Here is a 16,418-nt window from a genome sequence, read left to right on the forward strand (position 1 = left end):
GATTTTTCATTGTATGGGACAGTATACTTCCACAGGGATTTGTGCGTGTAAAAGGGGGCCCTTTTGAAATGAAGGATTAATATGTATCTTATTGGGTCAAGTTCACTGAGAAAAGATACAGAGTATCTTGTGTGAAGTGTGAGAGCAGATACCCCCACTTAGCTAGATCTTTGTACTCAGTTAAGCCTCCTTTTGTGCTGTTTATCAGGGATTGGTCATCTCCCTCCCACCACTAGTTCTTCTGACTAGTTCTGGATCTGACAAATAGACACACACACACACACACACACACACACACGCGCGCGCGTGCGCCCAAATATGCCCCTTTTAGACTTTCAAGAGTTTTCCAGAAAATACAGAGGCACTGAAAAAACTAACGGTCATGAAGAAACTCACTCATCCATCCATTTACCAGATCCCTGCCTGCACTTTCTCTTTGCTGGGGCTGGGCACCAGTTGGGGGCGGGGCAGATAGTGGCTCTGCCCTCCTGGATCTTACTATCTGCTGTTAGCTGAGTTCCAGTCATCCTTGCTTCTTGGGCTTCAGTCTTCAGTTGCCAAGCTGTCTTGGGTCTGGGTCTTTTGTCTCAAATCAGGTAGAGTTCTTTAGCTTGCTGCTAAAGGACACAGGAGATCAGGGATGAGCACACGGCTGCAAGAAACCTACAGCGCGAGCAGTGAACATCTGACATACCTTTAAATATCTTCAGTCAACAGGGGGTTGACGCCTCCTTCCCTGCTCTCATCAAGGCCCAGTCCCCTGCCAATCAATGCAGCTTTCTACCCAGGGGAAAATTATCTGGAGGAAAGCAATTAAAAAAATCTAAATTCTCTCAGTTCCAAGAATCTTCCCGTTTACATGGATCCATCATTTGTTAGCACGCAATTTATTTTAAAATTCTTGTGTGGTGCGGTGTGCTGAAATGTACAGTGCAAAACACGTTTTCACCAAGTACCCTGTGTTTAGAAGATTCAGATAATTAGCCACCTGGGGGAAGGGGAAAGGAGCCGTGGCCATGAGCCCACAACCCTAACCCGCTCAATTGCCCTGTTTCCAGATCATGTCCCACGAGCTCTTCTCCAGATTTAGTCTCCGGCTCTTTGGAAGATAACAAAATGGTAGCCTGCTCCGGGTTGGAAGCAGTTGCTTTCATTGTTCGTGGTTAGAAGAACAATTGTACTCTCTCTGCGGGGAAGAGGTGGTGTGTATGTGTGATGAGCGGATAAACAAAACACGAAGGACGTGCTATTGAAAGGAAAATGTGATGACGTAGGGCTCTTATTGGTGGAAACACCCACATTCTGTAACCTCAGCTTCTATGGCCTGACACTACAGAGTCAAGAGAACTCCAAGACCCACAGAGTATTTCTAGCAACGTGGGTTCCTAGACATCAAAGAAAGAACTGTGGTGAACCATAGTACTAAAATATAATTTAAAAGTGCCAGGTGGAGGCTGGTCCTAAGATCTTGGAGATTGAAGCCTTATTTATGGAAAAGCTATCAAGGACGCCTGCCAAGGAGATGGGAAGCAGGCTCGAAGAACTCCGGTGCTCTGGGAGGAAGTGCTCCCCACCTGATCACACCCCAGGAAATACAGAAGCAGCCAAGTGTCTCTGTCGCTTGATTATATTTGTATGTGGGAAGTGGCCCTGAGGATGTCTTGCTAAATCAAGATACAACACCAGTCATCTTAGCACTGTCCTTGTTTAAGTCCATTTGGTTTGCTTCCATCACCGCGAATACACAGCTCAACTCACTTCATGAAAAGAAGTATATCTGATGAAAAGAGAAATGTATTTGGCTGAAATGTCCATAACGTCTTATGGGAAAACCTGAACAAACTTTTTGACTCACCCAATATATTGATGTGAAATGTACTTCATGCATGCTATATTTTTATAGAGGCCTTGAGACAGCCACAGGCCCTGGTATCTCAACTAAACAGTGTTGCTGAGAATTGTAGTAGCAGCAGCGGTAATAATAGTCAGTGGGTGGTATTAGCCTAGTAATGGAGTGGGTTCATCAAGGGGGTGGGTGTCATTTAGACGTTGGGTAGTTTTTTCCACTCCATCCACGTCTCTGTGGCCAAGTGGGCAGGTAAATGCTTTCTAGTCACTAGTTGGCTTTGGTCCTCCTTTTAGATGTTTCTGTGCAGCAGAAAGGGAGCACATGGATAACTTCTCACTTGAGTAGTGAACTGGCAATGTAGTTTTACTCTCCGCCAGTGTTCTGTTTGAATGCAGATCCCCAGATACTCTGCTGGGTTTCCCAACTGCCACCAGGGAGCTTGGAGTCGGATCCGAGAATTGCTCATCTAGATATCACTCTACCGTAGGGACCTACATTGTTGCTAGAGATTCCATTACTGCCCTCGTGTTTTTCAAAGTCTGTGGTGGAAAAGTTATTAGCATTTGTTCTAGTGGAGTAGACTCGCTACTCAGCTTCAAAAAGTGAAATAATATCAAACCAGGGAATGTAATGACTTCTGGAGAAAGTAGGGCACCCATGTGGGCCTCTGTCCTAGGACTGTGTGCTCTTGCCCTGCTCTGGGAGTTCCTTCTCTCTTTTGGGCCATGGGTAGTGTCCTGGGGCCAGATGAGCCTTCTGTTGTGGGGCAGAGAGTGAGTGAGGGGCTGAGACTGTCTGTGAGACCCTGAGAGTGCCTCCGAAATTTTGCCTTAACTAGATGACCCATACACCTCCGCCTTGGCCTGATGCTGGTTCCTGGTCTGGTTGGGGACCTTCTTAGATCTGGGTCCCCTGCCTTTCAGGACCTCCCTCCATCTGCTCCTCCTTGCCTTTGCCCATGTGCCTCAGTTTACCGCTCCTGCCAGGACAGCGATATGGTGTGAACCTGACTTATTACATCAAACATGAGTTAGGTGCTCAAACCCTGCCCCCCCGCCCCCACTCACACTGCCACCCCATTCCAACCCTTAATTGGATCCTAAGCCTTGGACTCTTTTTTAAGACTATACTTTTGTCCTAGGGCTGCTCACACTCCTGCCCAAATAAGCTGAGGCCGAATTTACAGTAATTGAAAATGTTACAGTTTTCAATTCTGGTGTTTAACACTATATTAGCCACTTCTTGATTTAAAAATCTTAGATGCTTGATGTAAAATATGAAGGTTTGAGAAGGTGTCAGAAAGCTCACACAGATGTAAACCTTTTTTCTATGCATTATTGAAATGTTGCAGGTTCATGGTATTGCTGGTACTGGTTAATGTATTCACGATTCGAACTGTCCTTTCAAGGGAGAAGGTCTTTTCTTTGTAAATGTCATTGAACCCACTTTCTGTTTGTTGAAATCATTTCTGATTGGCTCAGATATATTTCTCAGAGACGTGGAGGCTCATATTCTGTCCGTGGCAGTCTCTGTGACTGTGCTTCTCATCTGAGTAACTCTCAGAGAGTGGGTGTTCGTCGTGTTGCATGGCTGTGCATCTAGACCTCCCATGCCATGTTAATTCTCTGTGGGCGGTATTATTAGCACCATTTTTTAGTACAAGAAACTGAAGCTTAGTCTTAAAAAAATAAGTTGCCAGCAGCCTCTCCACAGGTGATGATGGTGCTAGGCCCACACCCAGATTTTTGACTCCCAAGCTAGCCTCGTTCTTTGCTTATTTTTTTTTAGCAGTTGGAAAAAATTATAATTTTTGTTTTGTTTGGCCTCACTGCACAGCATGTGAGATCTTAGCTCCCTAACCAGGGATTGAACCTGTGCCACCTGCATTGGAAACGCAGAGCCCTAACCACTGGCCCACCAGGGAAGGCCTGGGAAAAAAATTAAATATGGAGAATAATAAAAATAAAACCCATGTACTCTCTTCTGGAATTGAAAGATATTAACATTTTGGCATATTTTGTATTTTTTCCTAAATAAAGAACTTTAAAGAAGTTCTCATTTTACTCCTCCCATTTCAAATCTTTGTCCTTCTTACCCTCCACCCAATCCTGTCCCAATGCTTCCTTCAGAGGCAACTGACCTCTATCCAGACCATGTTTCTCTGCTTTTACTACACACACATATGTTTATTGTCAATATATAGCTTAGTTTCTGGGTTTAAAAAGGTATGCAGGGAGTTTCCTGGTGCCTTAGTGGTTAGGATTTGGTGCTTTCATCACAGGGGCCTGGGTCTAACCCCTGGTCGGGGAACCATCCCACATGCTGTGTTGTGTGGACAAAATACAAATAAATAGTAAAACAAGGTGTAAAATTTTATATATAGTGTATAAATAAATTTTATTGTATTTATTTTGAAACTTACTCTTTTCCCCAATTTTGTTTTTGGTGTTGTTCCATATACTAGATCTTAATTATTCATTTTGATGGCTCTCTAATATTCCACTATCTGAATATATTATAATGTATCCTCTTGATAGACATTTAGCTTGTTTCCAATTTTTTATTCTTTTACAAACAATACTGTACATGTGTCTATGCTTATCGAGGGAATAAACTTAGAGGAGGAATTGCCAGGGACTGGGGTTGGCACAGTCTCACCTGTGTCACTCTCCAAAGTGTGCATAGACTTCTACCTGTCATGTATAAGGGCAGATTTCCCCACATCCTCACCACCTCTTAGACTATAATTTTAGCCAGTTGTGAAATAATATTTCTTTGGCTTAGTTTTAATTTGCATCAGCCTGGTAACTGCTCATTACAACTAGAGAAATTGACCCTAAACTTCTCAGCAGTCAAGCTCCATTCTTATAAATTGGTTGTTCACATCTTTTGTTCATTTTTCTGTTTGGTGGTTTTTCTTTTTTTCCTGCTGATTTGTAGGAATTCTGTATACTGCCAATATTAGTTGTTTCTCAAACTAACTGCATGCTATTATCTTTTCCCAGTTCATGGTTTTTGGTTGTTTATGGGGTTTTGTATAATATACACATTTTAAAAATTTTGTTATAAAATTATCAGTCTTGTTGTGCTGTGTTGTGTGTCTTGTTTGTCATAAGTTTTAGAGTTGTGTTTTTCATTTTTAGGTCTGTAATCACCACCCGCACCCCCCCCCCGCCCCCACGTTCTTGCCCATCGTTCTTCCTTACTCTGTTTTTCTCCATAACACTTTATCATCTTGTGCTATATCCTACACTTACCTGTTTTGCTTGTTTATGTATTGTCTCTTTCTCTCCACTGGAATGTAAGCTCTCTGAGGGCAGTGGGTTTTGTCTGTTTTATTCATGCCTGTATCCCCAACACTTGGAATAGTCACTGGCATATAATAAGTGCTCAATAAATTTTATTGAACAAATAAAGAGTAATCTGTATGGAATTTATTTTTTGTGTATATAGTATGGATAGAAATTTCACCTTTTATTCCCTCATGGAAGGCTTGTTTCTCTAACACCATTCATTGAATAGTCCATCCTTCCACCACTTACTTTTTTCATTCAGCCTTTATCAAGCCTTTATCAAGCCTTTGCGCCACTGTCTTTATATATTCCCATTCCCCTGCCTCTGTGCTAAAGTTTGCAGGAAAGTCAGCCTTCCACATACAGCAGTGGGAGTGGGGGTGATGAAGAGCTAGGCCCTGTTTATGGAGAGTGCTTTTTGATGGGTCAGCCAGTAAACATTTAAGAAGCACCTTTTATGAACCAAATGCAAAGACAGACCTGAGTCCTCAAAGCCCTCAAAGGATTTTCTGGTTGATGCTGGCAGAGCTGAGACCTGCTGGATTAAAGCTGTTATAACTCAAGGCAGAATATAAGGGTTGAGCAGGCAATGAGCTGTGTGCTGAGGACATAGAAACTGGAGAACACAGTGGTTAAGTTTGTAGGCATCAAGTAAATTAAATCTGTCTTTGCATCCTGCCTCTGCTTCTCACTGGGCTTTATATCTTGAGCAATTTACTTATCTTCTCCAACATTTAATTTCCTTATCAAAAAATGTGAGTGATGATAATAATACCTGCTTCAGAGGTTGTTGATGGAAAGAATGTACACTAAGGGCGTAGGTCAGTGCCTGCAAATACTCACTAATTCTAGTGTGCATGGAGAAACTTTAGGGAGGAGGTGATATTTGACTGGGTCTTGCAGCATGGGTTAGATTTTTCTAGGCAGGGATTGAGTAGGTGGAAAAGGACATGCCAGACTAGACATAGAATCAATTAAAGGCACAAGCGTGAAGGCCAGAAAGTATAAGGTGAGTTCAGCGAGCAATATCCCAGTTTGAGATGACAACTGTAATGATGACAGGGAGTAATGATGAAGAGACTGGAAATGTAGGTTGAGCCTAACTGTGGTGGGTTAGCAGCAACAACCCGAGATAACGTCCTTTGTTTCTCAGCTCCTGATTCCTCGATGGCTCCCCATTGCCAATGCCTCTGGCAGGGGTTTCTTGAAGAATCAGAGAGGAGAGGGGCAAGAAGGGCAGCTCAGAGGCTCCCTGGAGAGTCCCGGTCAGTGCAGGTGAGGGTCCATGTTCCAGACCATCTGAACTTTAGGAACATGTGTTTGTGTGACGTGTACCTGCGTGTGTATGTGTGTATGTTTAATTGAAGCCTCCTTTATTTTTTGTTTTGTTTTGTCTTAGAATTGACACAATTAGTAAACAAATCTTTATTTTTTTAAAAAAGATTTTATTGGAATATAGTTGATTGACAATGATGTGTTAGTTTCAGCTGTACAGCAAAGTGAATCAGTTATACATATATCCCCTCTTTTTAAGATTCTTTTCCCATGTAGGTCATTACAGAGTATTGAGTGGAGTTCTCTGTGCTATACAGTAGGTCCTTATTAATTATCTATATTGTATATAGTAGTGCACATCTATCAATAGGAACCTTTTTTTAAGCCACTTTTTCTTTTTTTTTAAGCATCAGCTTTGTTTCAGGTGTGGAGCTGGGTGCTTCTGTATACAGGCCTACCTCAGAGATACTGAAGGTTGGGCTCCAGACCACTGTAATAAAGCAAATATTAAAGTGAACCACATGAATTTTTTGGTTTCCCAGTGCATATAAAAGTTATGTTTATACTGTAGTGTATTAAGTGTACAATAGCATTATGTATAAAAAAATGTACAGACCTTAATTAAAAATACTTTATTGCTAAAAACTGGTCACTAACCATCATCTGGGGCTTTCCTGGTGGCTCAGTGGTAAAGAACCTGTCTGCCAATGCAGAAGATGTGGGTTCCATCCCTGAGTTGGGAAGATCCCTTGGAGAAGGAAATAGCAACTCACTCCAGTATTCTTGCCTGGAGAATCCCCATGGACAGAGGAGCCTGGTGGGCTACAGTCCATGGGGTCTCAAAGAGTCAGGCATGACTAAGCGGCTGAACAACAACAGAAGCATCATGTGAACCTTCAGTGAGTCGTAATCTTTTTGCTGCCGTGGAGGATTTAAAATATTGTGAGAATCATCAGAATGTGACACAGAGATACATGAGACTAAAACCTAGGAAGTTCCTGAGGTCCACAGGGTGAGCAAATACTGTTGGAAAAATGGTGCCGACAGACTTGCTCAATGCAGGGTTGCCACAAACCTTCAATTTGTGAGCAATGCGGTATGTGTAAAGCACCACAAAGCGAAGTGCAGTAAAACGAGTTATGCCTGTACATCCGCTGATTGTTTAGCCTGAAACATTTCTCTCCCTGGATATTCCTGTTCAGTGTGTGGTCTTTTGTCCCTGATCCTGTGTCCATCCAGGGAAGCTTAGAGGACCCTCCTTCCTGCTTTCCCACCTCACCTTCCTCTAAAGTCACAGAGGAGAAAAGAGCAGCCTTAAGACGTAGGGCCCCAGCAAACCGTTTGCAAAAGAAGGTATTGCCTGCCAGTGTTCTTCCCTGCCTGGCCTAATTTGCAGGCAGCACTGCCGAGATAGGCTGTCATCACAGGGAGGACAGAGGCCACCCTCTGGACCTCAGGCTGGTGTGAACAGAAGAGCCCAGGCCTTGTCAAGAGAAAGACGTGGGTTTAGGTCTCAGCTCTGCCAGCATCAAGCTCTTGGGTGACCAACGGTCCTGGTTTGCCTGCAAAGGAGAAGGTTCCTGACACATGAGACTAAAACCTAGGCAGTTCCAGGCCAGCTGGGACGGGCTGGTCCCCTCTTGGTCCTGTGGTCTGAACCTTTCCCTCACGCCATCGGCAGATGGCTGGTGCATTCCGTCTCTGGGTAGGAGGGGAACCAAACATCACTTGCCTGCTCCCCTATTGTGCTAACTCATGCACTTCTTTCTCCACGTGCTGGCTCCCTGCAGGCGGAGACCGGGTCTCCCTGGCTCACGGCTGTGCTCCTGGAACCCAGCACTGGCTCACGGCTGATGTTGAGTGAATGAACGATGAGACTCTAGGAACCCCAGTTCCTTCGTCTATGGGGGTAATGACTCTCAGGGTTGTTTCTGAGAATAATGAGCTAAGCCAGCAAAAGCCCTGATGCCCAGTATGCTCTTTTTCTTCCTTGCCAGTGAATGCCCACAGATTGGGATGCCAGTTTATCCATCCTTCACTGATGTTTGTTTAGTCCAGTTATGAGTGGGTACCCAGGAGATTCAGGGGGCTGGTTCTTCTTCAGTAGAAGTGGGGTGATCTGTAATATAAGATAGAAATCAAACCAAATTAGATTACTTTACCACAGAAGCCAGTTTCAACTGATCCTTTAGAATAGTATAGTTCTATGATTATATATTACTTCAAACTTAATAGAAAAAAATTGATTAAAATGTGTGCCCTGTTCATATCTGGCCTGGCTGAATGCCACAAGACACATTAATTGAAAATGAATTTCTCCAGACCCAATCAAACATCATGAAGATGAAAAATGTACCTTTTTCCCTCCGTTCCTTCATTGATTTTTCATTTTCCCCACTCAGAGCTTCATTTAGCAATTTTTCAGTTTCCTTTTGTTGTGGCCTTAACTCATCCCTCCGCTCCCCCCAGAATGAGATAAGGTACCATTTTCCTTGTCCTTTTTAAACTGTCCTTTCATGCTGCATTAGTGCAGGGCAGAGCCTCGTCTTGTCATAGGCCCCTGTGTTGGATCATTTTTTAAGAAAAGAAGGTAACCTTATTTTTAAATTCTTTCTGTGGTGGCTTTTTCCAAAGGGAATGCACTTTTAAAAATATGTAACTATGAAATTACACTGTTATAGCACTTATAAAATAGAATAAAGAGAAACTGTAGCAAAAAAAAAAAACAAAACCTTTTCAGAGGAAGAGTATTAGATATCAATTGTTCTCAGTTTTCATGGTGAGGTGTTTGGGTATCAGGCACAATTCCTATTTTGTTGAGAGAAATGGAGAAAACTATTTGCCAGATCACAGCATGTTGAGCTGAAAACTAGGCTGGGTTAGGACAAGAGGGAGCAAGGGGAGGTGATAAAACCCCAGGTGAGTTCTAGAAGATTCTTGCCTGTCCTGTGCCAGCTGTAACCCAGTCAGTCCACTGGGTCTCTGGGTAACTGGGGGTTCAGTGTGGGTAACAATAATAGGGATCATCAGTCTATTTTTCTGTAAAATTTTCAAATAATTGAGCAGCATGCATTTCCCATGAAAAGTCGAGAAAGACTCATATTCAAGTATCCCATTGCTTCTCTTTGACCTAGAATTCAGAACTCCGGTTCTCTCATTTTGATTAGAGGTTTTGATTGGCAGGTGTCCATTTTTGGTATATTTTCAATGGGAAAATGACTTCTTTCTTTACCAAGGTGGTTTAAAGTAGAAAGTCTTTTTATTTATTTGTTTTATAACTTGCTTTATTTTTAGCATCTTTCATGTCAAATTAGGGTTCTATACCATTCATCTTAAAGGCTTTATGAGTCCATTAGAAAGAGCAACAGAAAGAGGTACTGGTGATAGAGGTTTGGAAACTTTTTATTAATGTGTTGAGTTTCATGATAAGCACACACACAAATACCAACCATCACACTGATTTTGAATAAAAGTGCTTGGTTTACTTTCCTTGGCTATTCTTAAAATTAGAATGAAAACAAAACAAATTTCAGAGAAAATAAACAATAATATCATAAACTTAGTTTGGATTAAAAAAATCTAATTTCCTTACTCTTACAAGATTTTAAACAGTTTAATTCACTGTGACAGTCAGTTTTAATGTACCTTCTATATTATGCCCCGTTTCAGTGTATCTCCTGTTTTATTAAAGGCATTTGCAGATATATGTGTATTATCATTTTCCAGCTGGTAAGAGAAAACACCCTAAAGCATAATCTCTTAAAGAAAAAGTATCAAGTGCTATCTAGTATTTAGTACTTATTTGCTGCTCTATTTCTTATATTCATTCATTTCTCTCCACATCACCAACCTCCGTACTGAGTTATGTTTCATGAGTCTTGCACAGTCGGGTACTATTCACATCCTTTTAATTATAGGCTGTATCACATTCTGACATCTAACATGAAATGACCCGTGTCTTTCATGTCTGTCACCAATGTGAAAAAATTCCAGGAAGCTGACAAGCCTTGCAACCTCCGGGGGTTGTTGTGAATCCATAAGAGGACCTTACTGAGTTTTTGTATAATTTCATTTTAGTATGGTTGACATACAAGGTCCTTTTTGAAAGAAATTGGGAGGGATCCTTTCACTATAGGAATCTGTTTCCAAAGCAGTTTATAAAAATGTGTGGATGGATAGCAGTGATTTCACCTCCTAAGAGGACCGCTCTTTCATATAAGATAATCGATACACTAAACATCTGTTCCGTGCGGGCTTGCTGTCTGGTGCAAGGGGAAGACCTAAACAGACCGTGGTAGTGGCAGTGACGGTTCCTGTGAGGGGTTTGCTCGAAGGGCTGAAATGAACAGAGACAGATGTAAAGGCAGCCTGGAGGACTTGGCAAGAGCTAGCCTGGGAAGTGACGACTGTGGAGTACCCCGGCCAGCAGATTTCCTGGTGGAGAAGGGCATGGAGGGTGGGAGGCCACGCCTGGTGAAGGCCAGCTGGGGCAGAGGTCCCACTGTGTTCACAGCACACCCAGAGGATGGAGTGGCTTCTTCGTAGGGTTCATTGTGGGCCAAAGCTGGCGGAAAGGAAACTGGGGCGATAAAGTGGGACCACAGCAGAAGCATCTCTTGTCCACACTAGGGAACTGGAACATTAGACCGCTTGGGAGGGTTGCTCTGTTTTGTTACTGTTTTCTTTTATTGAAGTGTAGTTTATTTACAATGTTGTGTTAGAGTCAGGTGTATGGCAAAGTGATTTGGTTATATATCACCAATTCTTTTCTATTATAGGTTATTACAAGATGTTGAGTATAGTTCCCTGTGCTATACAGTAGGCCCTTGTTGGTTATCTCTTTTATATATAGTAGTGTGTGTGTGTGAATCCCAAACTCCTAATATGTCCCTCCCTCTTAGAAGCTTGGGAGGGTTTTTGAGTAAGAGACCATCTCTGAAGTAGAGCCTAGAAGTGGACTTGGTCCAGGTGACTCCAGTGAGTGGCTATAGTTGAAAGGGATTGCTTGGCTCCAGCCATCTATCCAGGTAACTCAATTGTGGCTAAAGAAAAGCTGTTACCGTTTTAGAAACTAGATGACCCCCTAAACCCGCCTTAAATATCAAACTGGCCTGTTCCTGCATAATCAGTTAGGCTACAAGACATATATTCAGTTTGAATTACAAAAATTAAAAAAAAAAAACTTGTTAATGAAGACAAAATTAGATGTCAGTTCAGTGAGTTAGCATCAAGTAAAAGGTTCTAGATTTTACCAAGATGGGTTTTGGTTCTAGATTTTACCAAGATGGGTTTCTTCCCTTTGTTCTTTAAGAGGGTTTACTTTTTGATTTTTTAGATTAATTAATTGATTTCTGGCGGTGTCAGGTCTTAGTCGAGGTACTCAGGATCTTCACTGTGGTATGGGAGCTTCTCTCTAGTTGTGGCTTGCGGGATCTCTAGCTGAGTCGCCTGGCTGAGTAGCTGTGACCCATGGGCTTAGTTGCTTTGTGGCATGTGGGATCTTAGTTCCCCAACCAGGGATTGAACCCATCTTCCTTGTATTGGAAGGTGGATTCTTCACCTGGATCATCAGGGAAGCCCCCCTGCTGTTTGATATTTAAATTTAACTACAAGATGACATTCTTGGGTAAGTAAGATAGAAGCACTTATTTTCCAGACTTCATCTAATTTCTTGTTTCTTAATGGTTTGACTTGAGCCTGGTAACTTGGGTCATTTACCACCACCTGGTGACAGCTAGATTTAAATGCAGCTTTGTGAAGTACATAAACCTCTTAACAGTCAAATTTACAAACTGATACGAGTTAAGAAGTGAGAGCAAATGTGCTAAATGGATTTCACTTGCATACTGCCTGCATGGTTCCCTGGATTTTGGGATGCCCCCAATTTTGGGGGGTGCTTTGGAGGTTATGTATTTAGCAAGTCTGTCTTGGTTCCTCTGGTCCTCCCAGAGTCTTCCAAACAATTTTGTTTCTGAAGTCTACAGGGTGGATTGTTTAGAGGTAATGGATGGACAGATTCTTTGATTCATTCATTCAGTGTCTGAGAATATGAAGCTGATCAAGGCCTTTACTCTCAAGAAGCTGACAGTCTAGGGAGGAAGAAATACCAGTAATAACGTAGTAGTAGCTGATTTTTGAGAGTTTATGTTACTATAGGAGTAAGATATAGGAGACAATATGTCAAGGCTCTTTGAAGTTGGCAGTCAGAAATAACAGCATTTTTCACACAAAAGTGTGATTTAGATGATGGAAAAGAACCAAAGGCTTGGGAATCATATGTTAGCTAGAATAATGGCAAACCCAGATACATGTAGGCATGCGTGCTTAGTTGCTCAGTCATGTCCAACTCTTTGCAACCCACTGGACTATAGCCCAGCAGGCTCCTCTATCCATGGGATTTTTCAGGCAAGAATACTGGAGTGGGTGGCCATTTCCTTCTCTGGGGGATCTTCCTGACCCAGGGAGGGAATCTGTGTCTCCTATGTCTCTTGCATTGTGGGCAGATTCTTTACCCACTGAGCCATCGGGGAAGTCCCATCCAGACACATGAGAGTCTGCTTATTTTAGAAACTGGATGACTTACTTGGGAGAAGGCATGAGGTGTGTGCTTCAGGAGCAGACATCTGTAGGGGAATAACTTGAAATTAGAAGTTGGCACACCTTGTAGGGCATGAGGGCCTGCCATGCACTCCCTGCCAGCCTAAGCATCCTTTGTCCCTAATTTGAACACGTCAACTCTGACCACAGAATATACTGTACAGGATGCTTCTATGAGAAATGCTCAAGGATGAAAGCAAATTAGTGTGCACGGCTTTCATTTTTAGTGCAAGAGCATGACTGCTTCTTGAAGCATCAGTTGCTGAAAAACTTGAGCCTTGTCATCAGAAGCTTCAGATTTCTTACATTCTTCCCACACCCATTTTTTCCTCCAGGGCAAGGTGCCTCCTCACACTAACATTAGCCCAGAAATCTCCCCTCAGCTCTCTTTCCCTAGATGATATCTCTGCTTTGCATTGATTTCTTTTTAAAACTAAAATCTAGGGAAAAGTTGAGTAGAATAATCTTGGTCTCTTCCTATGAGCTGCTCATGAGGGTATCCTTAACCCTCTCACTTCTCTTGATTCACTGATTACTTCAGAGATGGTGCAGCTAGTGTGTGTGTGAAGTCACTTGTGTTGTTTGATGAAAGATTACTCCTGACTTTGGAATATTTTAGTTCACTTCAGTACACATTTTGCCTATCATTTAAAGACTTTAAAAGTCAGCTTTTAAGAATTTTAACAATATAAGAAGGAATGAAAAAGGGACACAATAAGGATAATTTCTGCAAATTTTCCTACAAAAAGTGAAGGAAATGTAAATAAAACAGACTTTTGTTTTGCCCATAATCCTACCCTAACTGCAGAATGATTTCATTTATCTAACTTCTCTTCCAGCTTCTACTTTCATCGTTGTAAACTCTTGTTTTTCTATCCCTTGAGGCTTTTGGTAAACACTTTTCCATTTTGTAATAGATTTGTTTTTAGTGTTTGTGTAATATATTCCATCAAATTGATATTCCATAATTTATTACCACTTCCTTTAGTGCTGGACATTAAGGTTATTTCCATTTTCTCTCTATTATAAATAATAGGAGTAAGAACATCTTTGTATATATAGCTCTGTTCCTACAGCTGAATTATATCCTTAGAATAAATTCCCAGGAGTGGGATTAGTAGGTCAAAGGGTATGAACAGCTTTATGGCTCTTAATATTTATTGCTAAGTTGCCCAAAGGGTCATTCTAATTTACAGCACCACCTGCAGCAGATGAGAATGGCCGTCTCTCCCCGCCCTTCCAGCACCAGTGTTTTCAGTCCATAGTTTCAGGCAAATTGAATAGATATGAAGGGATAACTAGTGACTGTTTTGAATTGTTAATTAAAATTTTTTTTTATCAACATTGAACATTTTTCCTTAAGTATATTTCTTGTGTTCTATTTTGTATAAATGGTTTGCTTTTCATGATGGAGTATTATATTTTTTGACACCAGGTAGAACTTAAAATATTTAATCACAAAAAATGTCTAATTCACTCAGGACAAAGAGAGTAATAATGAGTCATTGCCTAGATTCAACAAACAGCAAGATTTGGCCACATTTGCCTCATCTCCACCTTCTTTTCCTTTTATTTTTTCCTTTGTGCAATTATTTTAAAAGGCAAATCCCAGAGATTCTGCGTGTTTCACTAGGCATCTCTAAAACATGTGCACTTTTTCCTTCTGTAATCATAATTAGTTATTATTGCATGTTAGTTTTCACAGCTAACAAAATCAATGATAATTCTTGGTCCCATTTGATATCGGTCTGTAATAACATTTTCCAAAATGTCTTTAAAAAGTCTTTTAATAGTACTTTGCCCCAATCAGCATACAGAGAAGTCCACTATACTTGGTTGCTAGGTTTCTAAAGTCCTTTGATCTAGAGCACGCTCCGTTTACTCCCCTCACCCCCAACTCAAGTTTACCCCGACCCAGTGACTTACTGCAGGAACTAAGTCAGCTGTCCTGTAAATGTTCCCACATTCTGAATTTGACTTTTTGTCTCCTTATTAGCTTGATTAGATTGTGTTTCAACTTTTTTTAGTCGGGGGAGGCAAGACTACTTCCTGGGTGATTCATTTTGTACTGCTCTGGGGGCACATATTGTCTGGTGATCCCACTTTGGGTGATGGTGAGGCTGGCTATGGATTCAGGTGGTGACAGCCCTCAACACAGTTATCAGGTTCCTCATCAGCTTTGCCCCTCAGTATTTCATCTGTCCATGAAATTTGCTTCAGTCTGTTAGTAATATTTCCTAGGTATCACACAATGGTGATTTCCAAATTTTCTCTTTCCTTCTCCATTTATTACCTGGAATTCTTCTGTAAAGTAAAACTTCTTTCCTCATAAACTGGGACTTTTTAAAGTAATCTCAACATGCAGTTTGTGCAAGTAAGGCAGGATAAATGCTTTATCCTTTTCTCTAAATCTTCAAGTTTCTAAGTAAGGAGTTGGTTCCACTGTCATTTCCAATTGTTGCTGCTTTGTTTTTTCTTTTTTAAGAATCATAAAATGCTCAGGGTTTAAAAATATATATATATATTCCATGTGTTTTACTTAATTACACTCTTTTTGATGTACAAATTGTCTTGTCTTTGACCCAAGGGAGACCCTTCATGTCTTTGTTTTCAGGTAGAATAAGGTGTCTCAGGCTTATCTAGTATATTTTTAAAAACGCAAACAAAAATTATGAGTTCATACTGATAACTTTCATTTCAAATCTAGCAAAACTTTTTTTTTTTAACCTCTTTGATTTCATACTCATATTTCTTTCTCTTACACTAAAGGCCTTGGCTCCAAATGTTATTATACAATCTATCAAGTAGTTTCAAAATATAATACTAACATTACTATCCAAATTTTCCCAGTGAGTGAGAGGTTTCTTGCAATTCTTTTTATCTTTAGAATACATCCACTAAAAATATCTTGTCAAATTACCTTGTTCTAACAGTGCCTGAATTACTTCTTTTAACAATTTGATATACAGTTAAGTTGCTTCCCTGGTGGTGCAGAGGTTAAAGTTTCTGCCTGAAATGTGAGAGACCTAGGTTTGATCCCTGGGTCGGGAAGATCCCCTGGAGAAGGAAATGGCAACCCACTCTAGTATTCTTGCCTGGAGAATCCCATGGACGGAGGAGCTTGGTGGGCTACAGTCCACGGGTTGCAAAGAGTCGAACACGACTGAGTGACTTCACTTACACTTTCCTTTATTTCAGCTTGTTTTCAGATTTTAGGATTCACTTTCCCCCTGCCTTTTTGGTTTTTATTTTTTGAATCTATAAAACGTACTTCCAAGATTGAACCTGTATAACAAGGTTATTATCAGAAAAGTCTTCCGTCTCTTCCTTCTAATTTCCTTCCTCCCTCTCCCTCTTGGTAAATATTAAGACTTGTTTGATCTTTGTAGAGTTTCTTTTTGCAA

General features: G+C 41.2%; 1 protein-coding gene across 4 annotated transcripts in view; it reads left to right on the forward strand.

Moving 5' to 3' along the window:
- Positions 1-16,418, forward strand: part of LOC120853037 (myocardial zonula adherens protein) — a 116,657-nt gene that overhangs the window by 57,055 nt on the left and 43,184 nt on the right. The window contains exon 11 of one of the 4 annotated variants that reach the window (XM_040226614.1): positions 4,993-5,265. The exons of 2 other annotated variants lie outside the window; for them this stretch is intronic. In XM_040226614.1, the coding sequence (XP_040082548.1) occupies positions 4,993-5,154 (162 nt within the window). In that variant the 3' untranslated portion in view covers positions 5,155-5,265. Of the gene's footprint in view, positions 1-1,058; positions 3,751-4,992; positions 5,266-16,418 lie in introns of those variants that run through there. One more of the 4 variants, XM_040226615.1, reaches the window with a different exon arrangement.

This window comes from Oryx dammah, unplaced genomic scaffold (genome assembly GCF_014754425.2).
Source record: "Oryx dammah isolate SB20612 unplaced genomic scaffold, SCBI_Odam_1.1 HiC_scaffold_26, whole genome shotgun sequence".
Taxonomy (NCBI): Eukaryota; Metazoa; Chordata; class Mammalia; order Artiodactyla; family Bovidae; genus Oryx; species Oryx dammah.